This window comes from Takifugu flavidus, chromosome 3, assembly GCF_003711565.1.
Source record: "Takifugu flavidus isolate HTHZ2018 chromosome 3, ASM371156v2, whole genome shotgun sequence".
Classification (NCBI taxonomy): domain Eukaryota; kingdom Metazoa; phylum Chordata; class Actinopteri; order Tetraodontiformes; family Tetraodontidae; genus Takifugu; species Takifugu flavidus.
In genome coordinates, this window is record NC_079522.1 from 5,587,027 (window position 1) to 5,612,691 (window position 25,665).

At 45.2% G+C, this 25,665-nt stretch overlaps 4 protein-coding genes, 1 long non-coding RNA gene and 3 other non-coding genes across 15 annotated transcripts; 6 read left to right on the top strand and 2 right to left on the bottom strand.

Moving 5' to 3' along the window:
* Window positions 1-1,129: 1,129 nt before the first annotated feature.
* intu (inturned planar cell polarity protein) lies at window positions 1,130-12,994 on the top strand. Of its 4 annotated transcripts, none has more exons than XM_057027366.1 (17): window positions 1,130-1,276; window positions 3,940-4,514; window positions 5,045-5,130; window positions 7,256-7,462; window positions 8,684-8,802; window positions 9,109-9,198; window positions 9,293-9,370; window positions 9,456-9,639; window positions 10,108-10,161; window positions 10,616-10,678; window positions 10,761-10,979; window positions 11,129-11,221; window positions 11,302-11,667; window positions 11,820-11,914; window positions 11,993-12,182; window positions 12,264-12,406; window positions 12,610-12,994. In XM_057027366.1, exons 2-17 carry the CDS (start codon window positions 4,166-4,168, stop codon window positions 12,719-12,721), a joined length of 2,448 nt encoding a protein of 815 aa, XP_056883346.1. In that variant the 5' UTR covers window positions 1,130-1,276; window positions 3,940-4,165; the 3' UTR covers window positions 12,722-12,994. The 4 variants fall into 4 exon arrangements, with proteins under 4 accessions (XP_056883346.1, XP_056883344.1, XP_056883343.1 ...); XM_057027364.1 differs by lacking the exon at window positions 1,130-1,276 and adding an exon at window positions 2,230-2,987; XM_057027363.1 differs by lacking the exon at window positions 1,130-1,276 and adding an exon at window positions 3,320-3,593.
* LOC130523502 (small nucleolar RNA U3) lies at window positions 2,236-2,451 on the top strand. The gene has a single exon (XR_008949908.1). It is a non-coding gene; the product is annotated as a small nucleolar RNA U3 (small nucleolar RNA).
* Window positions 5,195-5,268, top strand: trnan-guu (transfer RNA asparagine (anticodon GUU)). The gene has a single exon. It is a non-coding gene; the product is annotated as a tRNA-Asn (tRNA).
* Window positions 5,491-5,564, top strand: trnan-guu (transfer RNA asparagine (anticodon GUU)). Its single transcript has one exon. It is a non-coding gene; the product is annotated as a tRNA-Asn (tRNA).
* On the bottom strand, window positions 6,209-7,407 carry LOC130522724 (uncharacterized). The gene is made up of 2 exons (XR_008949688.1): window positions 7,267-7,407; window positions 6,209-6,534 (listed from the first exon to the last, which is right to left on the bottom strand). It is a non-coding gene; the product is annotated as an uncharacterized LOC130522724 (long non-coding RNA).
* ino80b (INO80 complex subunit B) lies at window positions 12,960-15,174 on the bottom strand. The gene is made up of 7 exons (XM_057027393.1): window positions 15,093-15,174; window positions 14,888-14,958; window positions 14,504-14,629; window positions 14,215-14,395; window positions 13,991-14,142; window positions 13,704-13,876; window positions 12,960-13,628 (listed from the first exon to the last, which is right to left on the bottom strand). The coding sequence occupies exons 3-7, from the start codon at window positions 14,541-14,543 to the stop codon at window positions 13,164-13,166; spliced, it is 1,011 nt and encodes a 336-aa protein (XP_056883373.1). The 5' UTR covers window positions 14,544-14,629; window positions 14,888-14,958; window positions 15,093-15,174; the 3' UTR covers window positions 12,960-13,163.
* Window positions 14,466-20,817, top strand: aadat (aminoadipate aminotransferase). Of its 2 annotated transcripts, none has more exons than XM_057027382.1 (14): window positions 14,466-14,491; window positions 15,816-15,886; window positions 16,122-16,290; window positions 17,541-17,673; window positions 17,747-17,821; window positions 17,898-18,107; window positions 18,173-18,238; window positions 18,327-18,409; window positions 18,712-18,808; window positions 19,088-19,149; window positions 19,251-19,315; window positions 19,716-19,822; window positions 19,894-19,995; window positions 20,077-20,817. In XM_057027382.1, exons 1-14 carry the CDS (start codon window positions 14,481-14,483, stop codon window positions 20,116-20,118), a joined length of 1,293 nt encoding a protein of 430 aa, XP_056883362.1. In that variant the 5' UTR covers window positions 14,466-14,480; the 3' UTR covers window positions 20,119-20,817. The 2 variants fall into 2 exon arrangements, with proteins under 2 accessions (XP_056883362.1, XP_056883363.1); XM_057027383.1 differs by lacking the exon at window positions 14,466-14,491 and adding an exon at window positions 15,202-15,454.
* A 461-nt stretch (window positions 20,818-21,278) lies between these two features.
* On the top strand, window positions 21,279-25,622 carry mfap3l (microfibril associated protein 3 like). Of its 4 annotated transcripts, XM_057027387.1 has the most exons (5): window positions 21,279-21,428; window positions 21,511-21,646; window positions 22,395-22,785; window positions 23,891-24,661; window positions 24,704-25,622. In XM_057027387.1, the coding sequence occupies exons 3-5, from the start codon at window positions 22,491-22,493 to the stop codon at window positions 24,835-24,837; spliced, it is 1,200 nt and encodes a 399-aa protein (XP_056883367.1). In that variant the 5' UTR covers window positions 21,279-21,428; window positions 21,511-21,646; window positions 22,395-22,490; the 3' UTR covers window positions 24,838-25,622. The 4 variants fall into 4 exon arrangements, with proteins under 4 accessions (XP_056883367.1, XP_056883365.1, XP_056883364.1 ...); XM_057027385.1 differs by having other exon boundaries at window positions 21,511-21,765; window positions 23,891-25,622; XM_057027384.1 differs by having other exon boundaries at window positions 21,280-21,428; window positions 23,891-25,622.
* The last annotated feature ends 43 nt before the right edge of the window (window positions 25,623-25,665 follow it).

Genomic DNA, 25,665 nt, shown 5'->3' on the forward strand with positions numbered 1-25,665 from the left:
CAGAATCTTCCAGGAAATTCAGAATGAAAACCCACTTCACTATACATTCAGCATTAAGAAGTTGAAAACCGTCCCTTGGCGGGCTGAACCAACAACCTTTCGGTCAATGTGCGCACGAGCCCATTGCACCCCAGAGACGAATGAAGCAGCTAAAAGTGGACGTGGCCTACACCTAAAGAGACAATAGAAAACCCTGAAGTCGTGTGTAGCTTTTATTTTCAAATCATGCTCGAAAAACATACATGCATTTCTCTGGTTTGAATCACAGAAAAGCGGATTTGGAGATGCCAAAAAACATCCACTGGTGGGCTTGAACCCCCAGAATAATTTAGAAGGCAAACTGTGTTGAAATTAGCCCTCTTCTTTAAAACTGACTTCAAACAGTTTTTAATGATGTTTGAGCATAGTTGCATCATAGCTGCATCCAGGATGTTCAAGGTGTGGAGCTGTACATCCAGACAGGCACCAAAAGAAAGTTAAAAGAAAGGCTGCACCTGTCAGTACAACACCCAATGCCCAAAATGCGTGTTCGCAGTGGCAGATCTGTCCTGCTCCACCTCCTCCCTCAAGTGTGGATGCTGGCACAGGTGAGTAGTCAGGTGCCCATGCTGGTTACTGTACCACAGGCAATATGGTGGCATCCAGGAAATGCACCACAGACTTGCTGTAACAAAAGTGCTATACATTTAGAAACGTGCAGATCAACCCTGAATAACTGTCACAGAAAACATTAAAGTACTTTAGACACACAATGGAAAACTGAAAACTGAAAGAAACATGAAAAAAGTCAGTCAATAAGTAACATATCCAAATACGCAAAGAACGACGACAGTGACTAAAAACAAACATCACAACTCGTACGCATCCATTACAGAACTTGGATAGTGTACTTCCAGTTGAAAATGGATCACCCCGGCACTGCAGTGCTGCACAATGTAGACGTTTGGTGGATGACTGAAATGGTCTTGACAGAAAGTCACTTCTCCGCTGTTACTACAATAACCAGAATGCCTTGCACTCATAGTACAGGAAACATCAACCAACCTCAACCCCTCATAATAATGTTAATTTCAACACCGTGGAGCCTTTCTAACAGGCACTAGAATGAAGAAGTACAATGGGGTGACGTGGACAGTATTACCATTTTCCTCCTAACCAGTCAGGACAGCCGGCAGGACGACCAAACTAGGCCAAGCTGGTTTAGTTACGATAACCAAGTCTTGCAACTGCTGACTGAATGCTACCATCAGCCATGGAGTGGCCTTTGAAATATCGTGTGAGTAATTTAATGATATAATATTGATTATTCCAAAGAGTTGCAGTTCTAGTTATTAACCGGAAGATGGCAATGGATGACCACTGACCACATTGCTGATAATGCAAGAACACGTTTGATTTCTGTTAAATAACGTGCTACTGTGAATGATTTAATTATTATTAACTGTTTTGTGTGCTTTTAAAATATGGTTTAATGGCAGAACATCACAATACAAATGGGACATTCGCCCTCTTCTGCCGAGGGATTATACTTGAAAATTCCTACTGAATGTTATTGCTCAAAATTGTTTCACGACGGTAACAATGAATGGTGAAATACTTTGGCTTGAATATAGTAATATAATGTATATATTATTTATAGGACCATTTTAAAATATCGTGTGAGTAATACTATAATGACGAAATTCTGATTATTCCAAACAGTTGCAGTTCTAGCTATTAACCGCAAGATGGCAATGGATGACCACTGACCACATTGCTGATAATGCAAGAACACGTTTGATTTCTGTTAAATAACGTGCTACTGTGAATGATTTCATTATTATTTACACACAGAAATACATAAACGCAGCTTTAAACGTGATCCCACCCGCGTGAGTGTTATCGTTTAAAGCCGACCGTTTCGTGCCAAACACGAAAAATAAGGGGGAATTCGCAAGATGCATTGTGGGTATTCCGTAGAAAGCTACCTTTTCTGTTATTTCATCATTCGTAATGAGCTTTAAATGAAAAAAAATTAACATGTTTAGCCAGAGTATTTTTATGTTTTACTTCATTTGTCTTTCAAAATACATATGTACATATTTTCAGGTTTTCGTCGACTTGATGATGTCAAAAAGTCAAATTTTCGCCATTGGAATACCCATTGATCCTCCTGCGTAGTCTTGTTAATTATGTACCATGACAGAGAAAGGTATCGTGGACATACTTGCCATTAGACCGAACGAAAAGGCAACCAAGACTATACTTTCAGGGATCATTTCTATAGTTTGTAACTTGAGGAATGAGTTTCTAAAGTGTTGGTCTCGCTAACCACGATGAAGAGCTGCTGATACTCTTTCCTGAGCGCGAAGCGAGCGGAGAATCCTGATTCTTTCATGTGTTCTCCGCTTTTGATGACCGTTCAGCGTCTCCTTCCGGGGACTTTGAGGGGAGGAGTATGATCAGAGTGGTTATTATCATTGTCAAAATAAAGATCAAATTACTTCTCTACATGGTTACATTTAAAGGCAGCTAGGCTCAAATCTTTATTTTTAGTACGTGCGTCTGTGTTTCCATTTACGTGATTGTACGACTGATAAAGTAACTGCTTTGTCGTAAAGAGCAGGCTTACAGAGGTTTTTCTCAGTACATGTGACAGGTAGGCGGGCTTTCTTCCACCTGCCAGTAAGACCACTGGAAGAAATTCAGGCGCTCAGTCGAGATGTCCTTTTTCCAGTTTCTGTTACAACTGGAGAATTTCTTTTCGCGTTTCTGCATTTCTTCGTACACTTGAACGGGACTGGAGGGATTTATACGCGCAACACGCACATCAACCACTGAGATTTTCAGTGCATTTACCACCAGAACCCGGGAAAAATACCAAAGCTGTTGCACATGAAGAAGAAAAAAGATGACCCGCAGATGATGTTTAACATTTCTATTGACGGCAGCTCTCTCTCTGAAAATTTGGATGAGTTCGACTCTATTCGCAGTGTTCTTCTTTACAGGTTAGTGAATCCACAAACGACGCTGTCAACAAATCCCAACGCTGCATCCATTTATTTACGCATGTTGCAAACTCAGCATGTTGTCAGGAGCTGGATTGTTTCTGAATACCACGGCGGATTTGAAAACCCGCAAGGAGGCAGAAATAATGACTAAACACAAACACGCATGCGTGCATTTTTAAACTTCGACATTCAATTCCTATATATATTAAAAGTACAGCTCTGGGGCTTATTTCTTTCTTCAGAGAAGTAAACTTGACGCTTTTTCATCTCGACCCACGCCACAGACCAAAATACTCCGAAAGCTTCGGCGTTGTCAGAGGCAACGCTGACGTCTACCAATGAGATGGAGGACGCTGCACCACGTGATTACGCCGCGCGGCTCCACGAGCTGACAACATGGCGTTTGTAAATTGTCGCACGTTCGTAAAACTTACGGCTAGGGGAAAAAGGCCGAGCTTTGTTGGGAAATAAAACATCTCAAGGGTAAATGGCCTCCTCGAAGATTCAGGTGGACACCGAAAAAACTCTGCCTCAAACGATGGAAGACACCGCCGATGTTAGCGACTGCGAATCTTCATCGAGTTTCCTCTCCGAATGTTCATCGTAAGATAATTCGATGTCGAAATTCGATTTAAGAAACCAGGTTTCCTCGCAGTGTATTTAAAATGATTTGCCATGCGGGTTAAGTTCCATTTAACTCGTCTGGTTGGTTGCAATACGACGTCTGAGAGGGGATTTAGACTGTTTACTTTACTAATAATGATTAATGCACAGTTAGATTGTGAAGTCAGAATAAATGTAATACCATAAATTGCAGTGTGGCGTTGCTCCTGGTTCAGCGGTTACTCCATATTTACTCCAACAGTTAATTAGTTTCTATGACCAAGCTAAATTAATGCAAAGTTATTATAATGAAGATAATTATTACAATAATCTTTCTTTCTTGCAGTGATTTGGAGCCAGAATGGCTGGATGACATCCAGCAGAACGGTGAACTCTTCTACCTGGAGCTAAGTGAGGGTGAAGAGGAGGCTGCATTGGCCCAAGCCAATGCTGTGGCCACAAACCATGTTCGTTTTAGTGAAACTGAGGCAGAAATCAACTCAGAGAAAAACAAAAAACATCAATGTAGCTCACGGACCAAAAAAGAACCTACGCTTAAAAAGTTAGCCAGAATGCTGAGGAGAAAACAACGGACTTCCCAACGGAGAGAAGGTAAAGAGAACCCTACTTTATCACATCCACCATCCATCCTGAAGAACCAGCCGAGTCAGAGGCAGGGCGTGACAGTTCAGCAACAGCATCGGAAGGATGTGTGTGTCTACCTGAACCCCAAACGTCTCGGCTCATCACCACTAAAGTCAGAGAAGGGAGGACTGCTGGAAGCACTGCTGGGGGTGATACACCATCCCTCCTGGGGCAGTGGACAAATGTGCACTGCAGTGGAGGGAAAAGAGGAACGCTTAATGGTTCATGGTCTAATTCCCAACAGTCCAGCTATAAAGTGCAGCAGAATACTCATTGGTAAGTGCATTAATTCATCACTTATGTCCTAAAACACTTGGTCATTTTTGTCACATTCAACATTATGTTGCTTTTTAAAATTTGAACTTTTGAAGAGTGTATTCTCCAGCCAAACCTACAAACTCTAATTCAAAAACAAAGTAATTGTGGTTTTGCTTCCCCACAAATCACTTGAGTTAATGTTTATGAAAGCTATTAGGTGGTGGACCTGCATGCTTAAACAAAGTGTCAAAATACCTAAAAAATAACTCAGTTACTGAGGTTGTTGTCCCACTCCACACAAGCTAATGAAGCTATTTTTGCACACAATTCAAATAATGCTTTGAATGATTACAGAGTGGATGTTTGATTACACCAAAGAGAAGTATCAAATATTGAACAAATGCAACTGTTTACATCTAAGAGAAATATTTACAAAGTTTCCTTCATTTTCCACCCATCAAATATAATTATAGGTTTCGTCTCAGAAAAGTGTGCTTGATTCGTTATGGATATATGACATAACTCCCTTTTTTGTATGCGGTATTCAGGCGACGTGCTTGTAGCGGTGGATGACATTGATGTTACCACAGAAAACATTGAAAGAGTGTTATCCTGCATTCCTGGACCGACACAGGTTAGTGTGTGACTGCTGGGTAATGTGTGCTTGCCTGTGTGGGGGATGGGCCCTCAGCCACTCAGTCTCTGTGGCGCAATCGGTTAGCGCGTTCGGCTGTTAACCGAAAGGTTGGTGGTTCGAGCCCACCCAGGGACGTTTGTTTTGATCTAGAAGGAAGCAATCACATACTCTCTGTTCCAATTTGACATCGAGTTCAAAAGTCCCTGTCCAATTTGACGTTGGTTTCCAGCCAATTGCATAAGTTTTGCTCAAACTCACACTGACTATTCGTCCCTCTTTTTGGCGCGGACCATCACAGGTTAGTGTGTGTAATGTGTGCATGCCACGTGGGTTGGTGCTGTTTACTGGGCACTCAGGGTCTCTGTGGCGCAATCGGTTAGCGCGTTCGGCTGTTAACCGAAAGGTTGGTGGTTCGAGCCCACCCAGGGACGTTTGTTTTGATCTAAAGGCATTTCGCATCACAATCTTCTGGTATTTTCAGAATGAAAACCCATTCCAATGATACGTTGAGCAGTAAGAATTTAAAAACTGTCAGTGAGTGGGTCTGAACCAACTTCCTGCCTGAGCCAGTTGTGCCAGAGATGAATGAAGCAGCTCGAAGTGGACGTGGCCTACACCTAAAGGGACAGTACAAAACCCTCAATCCTAAAAGTCGTGTGTAGCTTTTATTTTCAAATCATACTCGAAAAACATACATGCATTTCTCTGGTTTGAATCACAGAAAAGCGGATTTGGAGATGCCAAAAAACGTCCACTGGTGGGCTTGAACCCCCAGAATAATTTAGAAGGCAAACTGTGTTGAAATTAGCCCTATTCTTCAAAACTGACTTCAAACAGTTTTTAATGATGTTTGACACTTAGCATAGTGGAGAGTAATAAACTAATACAATCCCCACAACATCAGTAGAAGGTTTCTTGGAGTGTGATTTGAAAAGAAAAGCTACGCCCTTACTGTAATTGAGAGCAGAATCACTGTAGCTAATCTTAGAGTTGTAGGCTTTTGAGTTTCAAGATTCTGAACTCTGTCTCTTCCTGTGTAGACCTTGTGAGACATATGTTGAATCTGTGGTCGCAAGGATGTGAAAACGTTTTAATGGAGCAATGGCGTACTACATTTTTAAAGAGAAAGTAGTTGGAAGTATCTGTGTGCCTATCAGGTATCATGAACCCTTCTGTCTCTTCATTCAAGGGACACATTATATTTAATAAAGCCAAACCACTGGGGCTGTCTTGATATGCAGCTCTCGGAATTCTTGTTTATGCCTGTTGTTGTTCTGAGGAGTTTTTAGGGTCCAGACCCTGCTTGCACAGACCAACATTCCCTGCGGTCATTATTTTGAATTCAGTCTGAAAACTCGTCAGTTTCCGGGCAGATGTTTCCCTCTCTGTTGGTCACTGTGTCTAATAAAGCCAGAGAAAATTAGAGAGAAAGATTGTGATGAGCGACAGAACGCCATCCATTCCTGGCCTCATTCCAACAGTTCCTCATGTGAATTCACTTCTGATCGAGCCTTTCAGTTGACTGACCCCCCCCCCCCCCCCCCACTACTACCCAGCTCCGCTTTAATAATGGCTCTAAAATTGGCTGGAATGGCGGGCAGCCCAGACGCAGGCGCCTTCTCAAAAGGCGGGTGGCCTGTGGTTAATGCTCATCGACCATAGTAGAAATTTCAGACGGTGATTTTTGGAAGGGGAAACTGCAGCTTGGACATTTTTTGGACCGAGGAATATGATCTTTTCCCAAAACTTAAGTCGGTGTTATTTGATCTGATTGGGCAAACTTTAAATGTAGCGACCACCATATCCTATATTTCCCTTCAGTATACCAAAGGTATTTTCCAAGGTTAGATGCAGATACAAAGAGCTGAATTATTTCTCAATTTAAAAAACATACGGATTATCTTATGGAACATCTTATAGTATCTGTAGATATAGAAGTGGATTTCTACAGGTCCCTGATGGTTTAAGGACAGATATTAACAGAACCTTCACTATTCTGTCTCCTCCGTAATGGAAAAAACACTATTTTAAAATAGCAAAAGTCTTCAGTGATGTCATTTTTCTACTGGCTAAAAAACCTAGACATGGCATAGAAAGCTGTGATAAAATTAGTTTTTTGCAGGTGAGGTTGACCTTGGAGTCCGTGGTGGATGGAAACAGCCTAAGCGACGCGTCCCTTCGTAAGGCAAAGGCCAGTCCACCGGTGAGTCAGCTGGTGCGTCTCTTGTGGGGGGGAGACACGGCTGAACTTCAGATGTCCATCGGGCACGTCCCACACGTCGCCATGTACCTCTCACTTAAGCTGGACTCGGTGTCATCGAAGGAAGAGGTCAGTTTATACCTATGTGTGTTAGTTCCTTGTGGTTCTTTCCATTACGCCCAGTGTGTTTTTTAGCTATTAATAGCATATGTGAGGGGGTGTGGCTGAAAGATCAACACATCCTAGTGGTTTTTGTGTTCCAATCAGCATGTTTATTTAGCTGTCTCTGGTCTGAAGTATCGATGGTTTATATTTTAGCATAATGGAAATCTTGACTGAGCAAAAACACACTGTTCCAGAGCAACTAATCTTTTAGTTTAGGCTTAGGATTCAGGGGATTATATTATATCGCTTCCTGTGTAGGCCACGCCCCCTTTGCATGAGGCTCTGTGGTGCAATAGGCTAGCTTGTTGGCTGTTAACTGAAAGGTTGGTGGTTCAAGTCCACCCAGGGAAGTGTAGCTTTTGTGCTACACAACATAAAATCCATTTGGTAAACATGCAGTAAAAAAAAAAAAGAGTTATAGAAATATCAAGTCCAACAAAACTGCAACTTTGGATGCATTATGCGTTTAATTTTCAGTCAGCCCGCGCCTCGTCTCAGTCACACTCAACACGGTCGGCTTGTTCCAAAGTGGTAATCACACACTGTGTGTTTTGCTCTTCCAAGACGCAAAGTATTCATTTCCTGACCATCATCCCTGGATTGTAATTACTGCCCGCTCAATGATTTTGGGATGGTTGTACCGGTAATTTATGGCTGCGCAGTCTGCATATCTGGAAGCCAGATCTTTGTGTTTTCTCCTCTGGGTTCACATCAAATCAGCCAGCAGTTGATTTTGTAAATGACAGCGTATGGGAGAGTTTGCCTTTGATATTTTAGCTCCCTGATTGCAGGGTAGCTGGGATCGGTCATAGCATTTTAAACTTCATTTTGACTTTCTGTGTACTAAAGTGCCTTACTGTGATAATTGAGTTCTTTTGTGTCTCTGTTGTGGTTACTGAGACTAAAGGAGGCCTATTTATTTGTGTATTCCCTCAGTCTTTGTGCTGTTCTTATTTTCACCAGAAATACTAATAACCCCAAACAAATAGTAGCCAAATATATATTTATATCTATATCTATATAGATATAGATATAGATATAGATATAGATATATTAATGGGGTGGATAAAAATGACGGATTGATCTGTTATTTTACCAGGATATATTTACAATTTACATTTTTCTGTTAAATAGTTTACAACTCGTAGTCTAAATGGAAATATATCCTCTTGTTTTTGTTGACAGGAGGAGATTTGGTACCACTATCCAGTGTCTGACGCGTCCGCCCAGCTGAAAGGAGTGAGAGGAATCTTCCTGACGCTGTGTGACATGTTGGAGAACGTCACGGGAGGGCAAATCATCAGGTAAGGGAAGAAAAATACATTTTTCCTGCTCTGCGATTGCAAAGTAAATGACCAAACAGGGTTTAGTCCATCACCCGAAACCTCACGACTAACTTGAAAATGGCAAATGTGCACTTTTTGGTTTGGTGCTTACTGGTTCGCTGGAGCTGCGGCTCCTACCTCAGGAATAACAGCCGCCCGCGGAATGATTGCAGTTGTCTTGTCTTCATCGGGGACCGGAGATTTAAATCACCCCTCCTCTTCATCCACAGCTATAAAATATGATTTAATGTTTACAATTAAATACACGCTTCACCATGTGTTTAGTTCTTCTCTCCTGCTGGGGAAGCATCTGGTGCATGTGGGCTACCGGAAGGAAAACAGCAACCTGCTGGTCATCGGGCTTCCTGCAGAGAGGTACGCAGATCCCCCTCCGTCCTATAAATGAAATAAACAAACAGAGCAGGACTTGATAGAATAGGATGGGACATTGTTCCACTTCTGTCTCTAGGGTTCCTCTGCTGTATCTTCAGACAGTGGTGGGAGATCTAGTCCGGACATTGAAAGTGATGTACGGCTCTTTAGATGGGTGAGTGAGGCCGATTTCAAGGTGGAACTAAAATATGAGGGATGCTGATTTAAGTTTCTAACTTTTTGATCAACTTTCTTCACAGTGCATTCTGTAATGAAGAACACGCACCCAAGCTGGACCATTTCTTCTGCCTGTTCTTCCAGCAGCTCATCCAGCCATCCCGTTTAAGGGACGGTTCCTCGGCCCCACATCCTGGCGCCTCAGGGGCCCTTTTTCTCGATGGATTGCCAGCAGTTCAGTGGCTGCCACTGCCTCCAGAAATCAAGGTGCAGTCAAAAATATGTGCTAGAATTGAATAACTGACAATGTCATTTATATTTTAAAATATCCAGTATTAATAGACTTCTTTTGTATCCGACACTAATACAGCTTTGCTGCCCTCTAGTGTTCACAGTTGATGTCTAATAAATGCACAAAAACGTTATAGAATAGTTAAATAAATTGTAAATTCAGAAAAACATACTATAAATGATTATCAATTTAGTCTTTATATGTAATTATTTTCAATAACACAAGTTACCATAGATAAATTCTAATCAGACATAATTTTGCACCTCATTTTTTGCTCTCCTTTGTACATTGAGGTTAATCATGATGTATAAGAGACACATTTGCTTAAAATGTGATTTATGATTGTAATTATTAAATCATACTTTGTCTTCTTTGCTCTAAAATAGCAGGTTATTATATATTTACATCCTGTCAGGTTCATATTTGATTGATTCTGCCCACAGATGGAGGTGGACACTGTTCTCTCTGACTTTGAGTCATCAGATTTTGGGGAAATGGTAAGAAATGATGGAAATAATGGTCTGACCAGTTTAATAAGTTTACACCAAACACAAAAAAAGTCTAACATCTAAACTTATGGTCAAACAATGGTCAGTAATTATTTTAATCACATCCTTATTGTGGCAAGTGCACACACATGTTAACAGAGATGAACCCCTACTCTGTCTGGGCAAGGAAAGGTCAGGTTATTTTTAGAGTGTGTATTTTTAGCGGCATCTGGCCTATCTTTCGTACAGTATGTGCTGTGTTTACATTTCACTCAGCAGGATCGGGTGGGGGAGTCCAGGAAGTTAAAACAAGTTTTTCAAATCAATATATCTTCAAAACATTAAACATAACCTGCTGTCAAAGCTTTCAGGTGTCTCTGATCCGGCCTCAGTGAGCTGCTACCTTTGTGTATTTAATGTATGTGTGAGAATGTTTTAACGTTTCTGTATAATTGTCTAACAGTCTGAGGACTTCTTTGGACTGAGGCGGATGTATGTAATCCTGGGCTCCTGTTTGTTCTACAGGGTAGGTCCCCCGTCATTACAACCATCTTATAGTATAAAAATGCCCTTTTTTTAACGGTCTCAGCTGTAAATTCCTCTTCCAGTCATACTTAATTGCCAACCACCTTCCTAAAGAGGACCTGCTGGATGTGTGCCTGTACTGTCAGCACTACTGCCTGTTGCCTCTGGCGGCTGAACAGCGTGTGGGTCAGCTGGTCATCTGGAGGGAGGTGTTTCCCCAACACAGAGTTAGCAAAGACGCCAGCACAGCGCCGGGCTACCGCCAGCCTCCGGGACGACACTTCCTCCTGATAGTGGGGCTGGTACGGAGAGTAGACAATCTGTCTAACCCAAATTATTACACACTCAGGGGGCTTTATTACATGCCAGTGAATGTATATTTCTGATATCTTGATGCTTTATGCTGTGCCGGTGACATTGTCCTTGCTTGCGTGTGTGTTTGTCGCCACAGAGACACTTCATGCAGTGTGTGCTGTTGGAAGCTGGCGGTTGTGCCTCACCCGCTCCAGCATCTGCTGGACCAGATTGCATTTATATAGATCAGGTTCAATTGTATTTAAAACCCGCCTAATGCGTCACGTTTCAACGGCCTGTAGAATGTGTTGACTTCATTTCTCGATTAAGGCGAAGGCTACCCTGCTGCAGCTGGAGGCGCTGGAGTCGGGCATAGAAGAGCGTCTGAACGCTCCGCCCGCTCCCTGCCTCTCCTGCGCCGACTGGTTCCTGCCGTCGGCCGCAACCCGTGACAGCCTGGCCTCGTCCTCCCCCGTCTTCAGTAAACTAACAGGGGCGGTTAAAGGGGCCTCGGACTCCAGGGGTCGCGGCCTCTTCGGGGACAGGTCGCGGAGGTTCAGCCCACAGAGGGGCCTGTCCGACAGCGGGAGCGAGGGACAGGGGGATGCTGGGTTGGGATCCACGCCAGAGTCACCGAGGAAGCCAGGCGGGCGACGCAACTCGCTGGGGTCCGACGGCGGTGGAGGCCTCTTTAAGGTAAACGTCTAGATTCCTGTAGCTGTAGTTCACCATTGGTTGTGCTTTGAACTGAAGGAACGTTTTTATATTTCCTGTTCTGGATACAAAAATTATTATTTTATTCTTTTAAGTGTAGATTTGACTTGATCCCTCCATCACGTTTGATTCAGATACCCAGGATGAAGCACCCAAACCCCTTCTACCTGGGCACCCTGAAGAAGACCCTGACAGAAAGAGAGACCGAGGAGATGTATAACACTAAGAAGTGAGCCATAACAGGCCTTCCAATGTTACATGTAAAGGACGGCGGGCCGAGGACACTCTGTCTTTTTTTTGGGGACAGGCTGACCTCGGGGGCAGAGAACACCTTGTTCCACTACGTTCTCATGGAGACCGTCCAGGGCATCTTCATCACTCCAACTCACAGGGAGGTGGCTCAGCTCAGTGGCTCCATTCACCCGCAGCTCATCCACAACTTCCACCACTGCTGCCTCTCCATACGGGCCGCCTTTCAGCAGAGCCTCCCAGCCACAGTAAGTCGCCATTAAATCGATGGCCGGCAGTAAAACTGGCCGCCGTAGTGACGAGGACCGGCCGTCACGTTTGTCCCTCAGGGTCGACGGGCTGCTGACCGACCCCGGGCCGGCGGATGGGGCCTGGGTCCTATAAAGGAACACGGGGTTCTTTTCCAGTGTAAACCTGAGAACTGGACCGACCAGAGAAAACCTGCTCCCACCATGACTTACTGGGTGATAGGGTATGTTAGATTCCCCTTTACATTGTTTCATAGAATTTATCTGAAATGGGTAAAGAGACGTAACCATTCAGGAAACCTGGCGTCAGTGGAGGAATGCAGTGATGCAGCTTGAACAGATTATTGTGTGTTCTCCTCAGCGAGTATTTAAGAAGCCATTTTTCCCTGCTTTCCGCTTTTATTCAATTACAAATGTTGCCTTTCAGGCGGATGTTGTTGGAGCCTGTCCCTCAGGAGTTCTACGTTTGTTTCCATGACTCCGTGGCAGAGGTTCCTGTCGAGATGGCCTTCAGACTCTCCTTCGGCCTGGCCTTGTGATGAACTCTATTGCTCCGTGTCCTCGGGGTACATCGGTGGATGCGCGCCATATTTTGATAAGCTGTTGGAGCATCAAGTGCCCTGACCTCAGTACCTCAGATACAATGTGTAGAGGCGAGAGCTGCAGCCGTTGTTGACGGAGCACATATCCCTGTATTGATATTTACATGTATACGCGGCGTTTAAAAAGGCCTTTCATTTCACTTAAGATGTGCAATTTTGTAAGAAATGCGGGACATTTAAAATAAACCTCTTCCTTTTTAATTCACCAAAGCAGTTCAACTATGTTTTTAAACCAGAAAAAGTCCAAACAATCTTTTGCAACAGAGGGAGCGACGTGATTCCAAAGTGTGGATCGGAAATCGTTAAAGCTCCAAGTAGATCGTCCTCATACGTGTCCATGTCGTGTAAATATTCACGAGCCTTTCAAAGAAAAACCCTTTTAAGCTGCGCTCTGTACCAGCAGCAGGTTCTTCCTGTAGCAGTCCAGGCTGCAGAGTGGAACCCCCGTCTTTGAGCACGAGTACTTTTTGAGGTTGGTGCAGCCACCGACGCCACAGCTCATCGACGGTGCCGGTGTTGGACGGGGAGGGGCCGGGGCTGGAGCGGGGACTCCCGCGGGGAAGGAGACAGCCATGCCGTGAGCAGAGTCGCTGTAGCGGATCATGGGACAGTGACTCTGCTTAGACTTCCTCTCTTTCATGCTTTTGATCTTGGCCTTGCTGGTTTTTGTCAGCCTCTCGATCGTCTGGTTCTTGTTCTCCTCGGCCTTCTTAGCGGCCTGCAGCCGTCTCTTTCGGGCACGCTCCTCACGTTTCTGCATCATCTCTGCAGTCATTTCTTTCTCCTTGTAGCCCATTGGGAGCTCCAGGAGTGGCTGGCTCTGCTGCTTGTGTAACAGTGCTTTCTAAACACAAAAACCACAGGGATTATTACTTTTCAGGCAAATAAGGCTCTTATTTGCTGCCTATCTTTTTTTTACCTGTCTGGCTGTGAGCAGAGACTCATCCACCTTCTTCTTCAACTCTCCATTGTCATCAAGCTCTCCCTTTTCCAGAGCATCGAGCCATCGCTCCTCCTCATCGACGGGGCCGCCCAACATGGAGTCCGAGTCCATGTCTGGCATTGGGGACGTGGCCAGGTTGCTGTCTTCATCTAATGCAGAAAATTATGTAAAATTAAAGCTTAAACTAAAACATTAAGGCCAGCAATTGTAATTATTCTTCGAAAGAAACATCTGCACCAGATGCCGTTTAAGTCGGAACTTACCCAGCCAGGCCCTATACTGCTCCAAGGGCACGGAGGGCTCATCGTCGTCATCCTCATTGTCATCGTCTTCATCAGCATCAATGTCATTATGAATAATCATCAAGGGAGAGGGAGGACAAGCAACTCCAGGATGGACAGTGAAGGTGGGAACGCTGATGGACATAAAGTCAACAAGTGACCAAATGTTTAAGGCGTCGCTGAGCCCAGGCAGAAAGATGTCTCACCTCTTGGTGCCCAATGTCTGTCCTCCAAGCTTGATCTTGAGGCGCAGCTGTGGCGGAGGGCGAGGCACCATGACAGGCTCGGGCTCCGGGGCCTCGGGGAAGCTGTGGTGCTTCCTCTTGTGCTTCTTGTGTTTTTTGTGCTTCCGCTTATGAACACTGTGCAAATTAGGGTTGCCTTCACCTGCACAGGATGAGAGTAAAATACAGAAAAACAGTGAATTTATTTACCAGGTGCTGTTTAGCCAACAATAGTTTACAGGTGGACCATGCTGATCAGGTATATACTCACTGAGAAACCTGGGGTGAATCATGTCTTTTCTTTTCCCCATCGAAATTACAATGCTATAAAAAGGTCCGTTGTGGTCTGCAGATTTACATAGCAACAGCAGTCTGTTGCTCTTACCGAATAGGGCGTCTGTAATCAAATAATAATGATATGTTAAAATAATAACACAATCTTTACTATCTATTAACAACGTATTTAGGTTGCTATTCTAGTTAAATAGCCAGGCCTCTGATTAAAAAAACATCAATATATTGAGAAATAACGACTCAAGCGGACAAAGGATAATTAGACAACATTAACCTCAGAAGAGAACTAAATGAATAGGAATAGAATTTGTAAACCCAGGACGAGCATCGGGACATTGTATTCCATCAAAAAGTCGGTTACCTTTCAACTTTAACGTTGCCCTACTCGGTTCGGAAGTCGCTGTTTGCTAGCATGTGCCCAAAGTCCCGAAGCTGATTTTGAAAATACCAGAAAAACAGTTGAGATTCCAATTCTAGCGTAAAATGTTGGAAAGCGATTACATTTCTGTTTTTATTTGTTGAAAATATGACATTTTTGTGTGCTATAAAGCTTTATGCTTAGCTACCTCTGCGAACGCTAACAACACGGATGTTCTTCTTCTATTTTTGCCGGTAAACTTTAAAGGGTGTTCGATTCATGGCGACTGCCCTCTAGTGGGAATATACAGGACCTACCCGCTGTGATACATCGGTCGGAATTTGTGGGAATTTCGTATTTATAGCTGCATTAAACAGCCATTTTCTACCAACTCCGACTAAATAGACTGAGCAAATTTACTTGGGCAAATCAGTATTTCTTGTGTCGCTGGTTTCGGTTAAACCTTGGGTAGTGTTGTTAAACCAAGCGACGCGGCAGATGACGTAAGGGGACCTCGGTGTTTCAGGACATACAACAACCAGAATCCCACGGGGCTCCGAGCCGTGCAAGGTCAGTAGGAAGTCGACTGGTTGACTTAATCACCTGCTGCTTTTTTAAAAAGTGTGAAATTGTTCGATATATTTCAGTTCACCTCTTATGTATGTAAGAACCGAGCGGCCACAGTTTGCGCTCCGTGTTGGCTAAATACTAGCAGCTGTCTCGTGACTGTGATGTCTGCCGGTTTACGTCTGCCGGTTTGTTGTTTTAAACCAAGCGCCTGACTACAAATCTGATTTCTAAGCCTACGCTTTTTATGGAAAAACTGTATACCATCACCCTGACGGCGTGCGTGGACGACGACAGGTGCACGCCGGTCAGAGACGCGCTCGGAAACACGCGGGTCTTCATTTAGGATTTGCTAATCTTGCAGAATCATGAATTACGCCAGATTCCTGACGGCTGTCAGTGCTGCCAGAAAACCTTCGCCCATCAGGGTCCTGAGTGAGTTTTTCATCTGTCTGTTAAAGCTCAGCGTGTGTTATCTGCGCACTATACAGGCATGCATGTGCACAAGAGTTTTTCAGCTGCTATTTTTCCACATTATTTGTTGTTCCCTGCAAATGTGATTAATTTTTGGGTTTCAGCACCCGCTCGCTGCAAAGGCTTTTTTTTTTAAATCTTTCAACCTTATTATTTTGTGTTTCTTTCTCGTCTCTTTTGCACCGACCCTGCAAAGCCGAGCTGCAGCAGCGCTCGCCGCCCTCCCTCATCTCTTTGGCAGGAGGAGCCCCCAACCCCAACACATTCCCCTTCCGGTCGGCGACCATTGAGCTGAAGAATGGAGAGAAAGTTACTTTCAGTGAAGGGACGTTGAAGAGGGCCCTGCAGTACTCTGCTTCCAATGGGTAAGAGACTCGAGTAGTGGAAGAAAAGTTAAACAATTAAATGCTTCGAATAAAATCTAGATGAAGAAAATGATAACAATGGGCCAGATTCACGAAACGTTCTTACGAACAAATTTGTTCTTAAGTCCCACTTACGAACATTTTACAAAGATTGTGGCATTCACCAATTTCTTCTTATCCTGGATTTATGCGTAGGTGAGAACAAATCCTACGAACACTCAGGAGTACTCTTGCGCACATTTCAGTGCCGACATGTTGGCATGGTTGTGTTTTCTTCTCTTGTGCAGTTCAATAAAATTCAATATTACAATGATAATTCTGTCATATTTATTTATTTATTTCCTATTTTTGGTGATTTACGGAGAATTTTAAAATTACGTAAATGTGCCAATGACTTAACATTAATCAACCAAATTGGAAACCATGCCAAAACTGTCTTTTTATTTGATTTTATCTTGGTTTATTTTATTAGGGGATCGAGGATATGCTCTGGTTGTTGACACCACTGACCAACCCTCAGACTCCACAGGAGTTTTATTCAATCAGATGCATGCGCGCAGTCGCTCCACCATTGAACGCACCATCGGCATGTTAAAGGGGCGCTGGATGTGTTTGGACACAGAGCCACAACCCCGTGAGGATGTGCGTACTGACGCAATGATGGGGCCAGACTGCAGGCACGCGGTTCACGTTCGAGCGCGATTAATTGCCCGTTTGTGAATAAAATGCATTATTGTCACAATCCGAGCACAGCTTTTACACGTTTATTTTTTTTACATTCTTCTTTTTTTTACATTCTCGTTGATTTCTTTAAGCGTGTTGGCTATAGTCATCAGGGTTGAGGCAATTTTATCAAGCGTGTTAGCCATCGTTTCTTGATTGTTCAACACGGCGTCAGAAATCAGGCGTGGAGAGGCAAGCTTTGGGCATTTCGCTTTGGGCATTTGGCTGCTTTTTGCTCTGTCTACAGGGTCCTGCTGCAGTTCCTTTTATGGGCATTAGTGGGCGGTGACTTATGCTAATCGTATGTTAATTAGACTCACCTGGCACGCGCTTTCAACTTACGAACAGATGGCATTCATCAATCTAAGAACACAGCTGCGAACAATTCTGGGGCTTATGAACGCGTTGGTGAATCCGACGTAGGGTTTTCTTAAGAAACTTCTTAAACACAACTTAAGAAAGAATCTAAGAAGATTCTTAAGAACATATTGGTGAATCTGGCCCAATGTCTGCCTGCCCTCATCTAGAATACCTGAGCTGCTGGTGTGGATGAAGAACCTGCAGAAGAACCTCCACAACCCACCCACAGCCAGCCTCACCCCTGAGAAAGGACAGATGGACATGTGTGTGACCACAGGAAGCCAGGAGGGGCTCTGTAAGGTATCTGAGACCTTGATGCCACCAACCTGTTTCCTGTCCCTCTCTTTCTTCACTTTATTCCCCCCTGTTTTAGGTGTTCGAGATGCTGGTCAACCCGGGTGACAACGTTCTCCTGGACGCCCCGACATATTCTGGCACACTTGCGGCGGTGAGATGACTTCATTCCACACCGGTGGACACACGCCGATCATTCTCCTAACGTGGCGTGACTTCCTCCTCCGCAGCTCCAGCCTCTCGGTTGCAACTTAATAAACGTTCCCAGCGACCATCACGGCATGATACCGTCAGCCCTGAAGGAGATTCTGTCTCGCTGGGATCCACTTGAGGTCCACAAGCCCAGCAGCACCGCTCCTAAAGTCCTGTACACCATCCCCAATGGAGGGAACCCCACTGGTGCTTCCATGACGACAGAAAGGAAGCAGGAAGTGTATAAGGTCAGCTTAATTCCGCCTTAATGTGACATTTTTATTGCACCCTAATTGAACCCTTTTTTCTACAGCTGGCCCAGCAGTACGACATGCTCATCATCGAGGATGACCCGTACTACTTCCTGCAGTTTGACAAGGTACAAAAGACTTCTTACTCCTCTTTTTTTCATCAAACACTGAAAAGAGAACTTTGGTGTCTGATATAGATCTCTGTGTTTCTGGCAGCCGTGGGCGCCCTCCTTTCTCTCCATGGACGTAGACGGGAGGATCATCAGGACAGATTCTTTCTCTAAAATCCTGTCTTCGGGGTGAGAGCTGGTGTTTATATTTAGCTCACAGCATGTCCTTGTGTGGTAAAACACTGTTTCGTGCTGCGTTTGTAGGATCTGCATTCGTGCTTTTCCTGTTAGTTCACTGCTAAAATGGTGCAATAATGCTTATTAAACTGCTGGCAAATTCATATTATGGCAAAATAAATATCAATTCTATTCAATTTGAAACGCTACCCAGCCTAACAAACACTGCTAATAGTCTAAACTTGCGTATTTTACCTACCTACACACACACATTCCACTGTAACCAGTTTGCTACTCTGCGTGTTATGTTTCAGGCTGAGGATTGGATTCGTGACCGGGCCCAAACCACTGGTGGACAGGGTGGTGCTGCACATCCAGGCCTCTACAATGCACACAAGTACCTTCACACAGGTGCCTTCCCCTCGCCTCCGCCACCGTCCGCGGCATATATCACTGCAGATGTTGCGGTTTTCATTTTATTGCCTGAGGTAAAACGTGCTGAGACATGAAATGCGCCGCAGCGCCGGCTGTTTTTGGTATCGTGGAGCCAGTGACTCATTCTAGACAGGCATTGCCATGCAGGAAGGGTGTGTGTTTTCCACAGGGTGTGTCGATCCACTGCAGGAGGATGTGCTTCAGTTTGTCCTCTCTGGCATGTTTAATCTTGTCTTCACGCCTCTTCTCTTTCAGCTCATGGTGTCCCAGCTGCTGCACAGCTGGGGGCAAGAAGGCTTTTTGCAGCACATAGATGGGTGTGTTCCCTCTCTGCAATGCTCAACAGCTTGGAACATCCAGCTGTACCATTTTCCATTGCAGTTCAAGTGCTTGAAACGTGTCCTGTTTTTCCTCGCAGGGTTATTGAATTTTATAGGTCACAACGCGATGCCATGATCTTCTCTGCAGAAAAGTGGCTCAAAGGTCAAAAGTCACACACTCTCGCTACTTTGCTTCGATGCATAGTCAGTCTTGGGCTTTTTTGTTCCTGAAAACACATTTTAGCTGTAATAAAATTCATAATTGTAATATTTTTTATGAGACTAAACGCATTTTCCTGTTTGTCTAGATGAAGTCTTTTATAAAAATGCACAGTAAATTTAACATTGTAGCGCAGTAAGCTGCTGAAGTAGAACATTTTTAAACGATTAAAAAGTGCTTAAAATTTGAGAATAATGTCGCCGCCCAGTGGTCACGTCACATATTTTACATTTTACGGTACTTTTAGCTCAAATTTCCATGCAAGCAGGAACAAAACCACCTGTGAGAAAGACGTGAAGTGTTTCTGAGTAACAAAATCCATATGTTATTTTTCTGTGTGCAGATTTGGCCGAGTGGCACGCTCCCTCGGCTGGCATGTTCCTGTGGATCAAGCTGAAGGGAGTCTCTGACACCCAGCAGCTCATAATGAAGAAAGCTTTGGCGAAAGAGGTGAGAAAACGGACGCGTAGCTCAGTTTCACCTGCTGACTCACAGTGAACCTGTTTCCATGTGTGTTGAAGGTGCTGCTGGTTCCGGGAGGCGTCTTCATGATCAATAGTAACGAGCCGTGTCCGTACGTCAGAGCTGCCTTTTCTCTCTCCACACCAGACCAGATTGATGAGGTACACACACACAAACACACACAAACACACACACACACACTGCTCATATTCTAATTTTATATTTTACAAATCTTTTAACAGGGTTTCCGAAGACTGTCGTCTCTCATCAAAGAAGCCTTGTGATCAAATATTTATTTAAAAAGTAGAAAACTATTTTTCTAATATGTATATTGTGTTTTATTATATGCTGCTTGGGTTGAATAAGAAGTGGTTGTGGGACTTCCCTTATCTTGAAAGAGAATTTTCGTGTTTTTATGTGATTAAAAAAAAAAGCAAAAATCATCCCTCCCTGTCTTGGTTTTGACAAATCGCTCCCTGGTTTCCAGCTCACAGCTTTCGGCAGCTATTCTTCAGTTCGAAAAGGTACCAGGGCGTGTGGTCCTTTGGACACATGGAGGACAATGTAACCGTCTTTCCCCCCCCTAACATCACGTGCAGTCCTGCCCCAGGGACCCTTGGACCCACTCAGGGTAGTTGATGGCAGAAAGGGTCGGTTCCTGGTAATCTCAACAGCACGAGTGCTGAGGTTAACAGGATCCATGCGTCGGTGGCAACACTTGTCCTTTGTACAGACTTCCCTGCTGGGCCGATGTGCCTCGCTGGGTGGACGGAGCCCTCGGTGTGTTTGTGTAGAGGATCACAGGTTTAAAAACAGGTTTTGGGTGGATTGTTAAGTCTGAAGTAATCATTTTCAGATCCAGTTTAATGTTTGGCAAAGGAATAAAATGAGTTTGCATGACTGCCATTTAAAGAAAACCATGAAATGTTTGTTTGTCTGAACTTTCGTTTCAAAGTAAACAATAAAACCACTATTTTTACGCAGTCCTTTATAGAGCTATAAAGTGGATGGTTGAGATGAGGCTTTGTTACAGTTTTGATTTCACGGTCAGTCTAGGGGAATTTGCTCCTGATGTTTTGTCTATTTTCATAAGCAAGGATCAGTTCCACTCACGGTTAGATGTGTCAAATTTATACAAGAGTATATGTGACACATGTACCCTCAGATTCTTTATCGCCAATTGGCTTCTTAAAAGGTAAATTTTAAGCGATCAAATGGAAGTATAACAGCAGGGCTCAGTCCAATCACAGAAGTAAAGGTTTTCCTGGTAACCTTCAAACAGCAGACTCTTATAAAATATGTATAGAACCACAAAGGCTAATTAATGTTTAACTCCATAGCGATACATTACCACAAACAGCCGGTTCCACCCATCAGCGATGCTGCTGGGCGACTGTGGCATTCTGGGTAGTGTAGTTCTACCTTGATTTGAGCGGAGCCATATCTCCGCAGCTGTTTGTTGTTGTAGAAACAAGGAGACACATTTGCTCCGTCCGAATCTGGCTGGAAGGAAAAGAAGTGCCGAAAGGGTCGATATATGCTTTAAAATCATTCGAGGCACATCAAGATCAGCGGTGCCGTCAGCATCGTTAACGTAAAGCGCGTCATCCCAATTTTGCTGCCCCTTGTGGTCGTGTTTTTTATTTTTGCTCACATTTATTTTATTTTTTTGCCAGTGTACACTAGCGCCTCGGTAGCAGAAGTCCAGAGAGAAGTGATCCATTGCGGAGGAGGAGGAGGATGGAGAGGAAGAGTCGGCGGCCAGTGTTCGACTGTGGCGCTTCTCCCCAAACAGCTGCATCCAAGCGTGATGTGAGGGTTTAAATGGGGGTTTTGGTGGACGTTTCATGTTCGTTTCTGCGGGTTTTAGTCAACGATTAGCAGCTTACGTCGACGCTGAGTCGGCTGTTAGCGTCGGTCTCCTGACGGAGGTAACATCTTTCGGGCTAAATGCGGATTTTTAACTGCCTACTATCTGGATCTAGTTTTTTGGGGGAAGTATGTTTGCTTTACTGTCGTCTGCGCGTAAATTGCTTCTCAATAGATCTAAAAGAAAGGCCTAGGGGAAGTTCCGTGACATAATTATTATTACCTTCCAGGACATAGTCGGGTCCTGCGCCCGCACTGACAAAATGCTGTCATCCGAATTGGCACCAAGTTAGAAAATATTCTGTCAACAGTGACTTTTTCTTATGAGTTGTACGTGGACCACATATTTTGTATGATTCCGAGCTGTGGACCGACTCATTAAAGCGTGCGATGCGTTTTGAAAAGGGCCGAGCCAGGAATTAGACGGCACCCGCCCGGGGCTCCGTTATGTTATGCGGCGGCTTTGTTCTCACGCAGTTGATCGAGTTAGTATAAGTTAATGTATAGTTCAAGCTAGAATGGGTTTTTGACCTACACCTGTAGTTTGTCAAAGTTTAAAAATAGCTTGACCTAAATACGAGAACTTGGCTGAAGCTTTGAATAAATGATAACCAATGGAACTCAATCATGTGGTGGGGAAAGAGCTTGTTTGGACACAGATTCACTTGTCCGTCCTATTTTCTACCTTCAGTGGGATGTTTGATGCCACAGAGCTGAAGTCCAAACTGCCTTATACAATCAGGAGATAGCTGCCCCCAGGAATGACGACACCTTCATCCTCGGCGTGATGCACCGTCCGTTTGTGAAAATGCACCTGGCCGCCACTTCCGGTTTTCTGCTCCTGGCATCTCTGATGGCCTCCTGCACCTCCGGGGCCTTGGCGGAGAGCAGGGATGGAAACGGCACACAGAACGGCACCGCGGCAGGCGGCGGGTTCGTCCCGTTAGCGTTCACAAAGGTGAACCAGATAATCGCTCGGGAGGGAAGCTGCGTCCTGATCGACTGCAACGTCACCGGGGAGCCGCTCCCCAGCTTCCAGTGGTTCAACTCCCACGGCGAGCGCCTGGACACGGAGTCAGAGGGTGAGCCGCCTTGCAGTTGTGACTTTAAACCTCTTTTTCTGCTCGCCGGCACACCAAAATTTAATTAGCAACAAACCCAGAGGCGGGTCAGGTTAGATATAAATGGAGCTTTTCAGGTGGTTTATAACTCAGAGTGCATCATATATGTGTGATCCCAGGAAAAGCTGCCTGGTGAAATGGTGGATTTTGGCGTAACTGTTTGTGACCTTTGACAGGCGTTGGCTGAATTCCTAATGAGTGGAACTTAAGAAGAGAGTGACAAAGTGGCTGTTGTTCCTGATGGATACAGACACTGTATTGTATCTATGGATTTCTTTTCCTCTTGGCTGGCTCAAGCTAGATTGAGGAAAAGTATTTTGAAGACTGGTTTTTCTACCAGGCGCTCAGTCTGAGCAGCAAGAATCCGGGGCTGGTTTGGATGTTGGGGCCTGTTGGGACCTGTGGGAGCATGGGTGGTGTGTTGGGAGGGGGGAGTGAGGGTCACCTGATCCAGCAGAGGAGGCATGTTAGAAGCCTTGTAAGGTTTTGTTTTCTCAACTGCCCTCCACGTCACGGTGGGTCTTGAACTGAGCACCTGCTTCTCAGCCCAGCCCTCAGCAGACTGAGCCACCGCCGCCTCGTAAAGTGACGGTGACATTTCAGCGCGTCTCTTTCGGGCTTTGCGCATTGACGCAGTTAAAGAAACCAGTTGTAAATGATGATTGTTGCCCTCAGAGGCAGAATTGTTCAGCGGCTGCTGACCTCATGTCACTCAAAGATGGCTAATATATGTCTCCCCCAGCAATATGTTGATTTCTCCCTTTGAACCAGACTAAACCAGCCAGCCCAACAACCTGGCCTCAGATAAGAGCTGATAACCAGAGCAAATACGGAAGGTAAACAAACGGGACCGCAGACTTGCTACACACACATGTGTAGGTGGGCGGAGTTTGTAGTCGTCTAATTTCAGCAGTGCATTTTCTGGACCGTGTGAACTTTATTGTCTATTTTATTTTCACCACAAAAGCCGATCAATTGGAAATAAAGTTGGAGAACATCCAGCAAGTTGTTTTTTTCCCCCTTACAGCCTAGCTTAACTCATTTGGACGTATCCGTCTTTTCGTAGGTGGAAAGTGGTCTCTGCTGGACAGCGGCATTCTCAACATTACCACCATCGAGTTCGCAGACCGTGGGAAGTACACGTGCATGGCGTCCAACGTGCACGGCAGCTCCAACTGCACGGTGACGCTGCGCGTGGTCTTCACCAACGGCGACATGGGCGTGTACTACATGGTGGTGTGCCTGGTCACCTTCACCATCATCATGGCCCTGAACGTCACACGCCTCTGCATGATGAGCAGCCACCTGAAGAAGACGGAGAAAGCCATCAACGAATTCTTCCGTACGGAGGGCGCCGAGAAGCTCCAGAAGGCCTTTGAGATCGCCAAGCGGATCCCCATCATCACCTCGGCCAAGACGCTGGAGCTGGCCAAGGTGACGCAGTTCAAGACGATGGAGTTCGCGCGGTACATCGAGGAGCTGGCACGCAGCATCCCGCTGCCGCCCCTCATCATGAACTGCCGCAACTTCATGGAGGAGATCCTGGAGGTGGTGGGCGTGGAGGACATGAGGCACACGTTCCTCAGGCAGGTGCCCGTGGGAGGGGTCGGCCGGGCCATCGGGGCCAGGGACGTCTTCGCCATCCTGCCGGCGGGGGAGCAGAGCCACGAGAGGGAGCGCAGCGACTCGCCCGCCGCCGACTCCGACAATTCCTCCGTCCAGGAGCAGCCTCAGCACATCGCCATCCAGGTTTCGGTGCACCCTCAGCTGGCCGCCGGGGGCTGCTGCGGCATCGAAGCCCCGCCTCAGCCGGAGACGGCCCGCCCCCCGCCGGAAGGTTCCAACCCCCCGCCGGAAGGTTCCAACCCCCCGCCGGAAGGTTCCAACCCCCCGCAGGCGACCCCTGAGCATCAGGTAGAGGAAGAGCAGGAGGCGACGCAGGCCGAACCCGAACCGACGGACAGGGCCGACGGCGCCCCCTCCTGCCACGTGATCTACGAGAGCCACGTGTGAGGCGACGCCACCCAGGAGAACTTCTTTTCCTCGTGCTATGCATTTCAATCCGACAAGAAACCACCATTTCCGTTCGTTCCCTAAAAGGAACGACCTATAAAAGCTCAAGGTTGGTCTCCTTTTTCTTCCCTCATCCTGGACTTTCACACTTGAATGTAGATGGGGGGGGCAAGCGGCCTTCCTGTAAGAAGCAACTGGACTTAATGCACCATTTCCTGTTAGGGTTTCCTAACTCAGATTGTTGTTATGGAACAGGTCCACTGGGATGTCAGTTGTTTTCCATCTGCGGTGCAAAGGACTTAGTTCACTCTAGAAGCTGCTGCTTCTTATTAGAACCAGGAAAGTTCAGCTTCCTTCATCGGCTCAAGAATTCCCATCCAGCTGGGACGCCAGTTTGTACCGCTCTGGTAGCAATTAATGCTGGATTAGGGGGGAGAAAAGATCCAAGTTGGCATTTCATGATTGTAAGACTACATTTTCTCTAAAACAAGCCAGGGAAACCTGTGTGTGCTGTAGAACACCCCCCCCCCCCCCCCCCTTTGTGTTTAAATATTTCAACATTAAGTACAATTATTATCATTACCCATTGTGTTGTGCTTTATTTTAACCTGACTTCACTTCAGCAGCTTCTTTTTCCTCCTTAAGTATTTGAACTGCCCTCTGTCAGAAAAACTCCCGTTTTCTTCCTTTTGCTCGGCAGAAACCAAACTGTAGATTCTGCTTCTTTGGTGCTCTTCAGATTCCTCTTTTTGTAGTGGAATAAAAACTTAATGTCCCAGTCACAATCCCCGTTGTTCCTTCATACACATATAAAATGGTTACAACTAT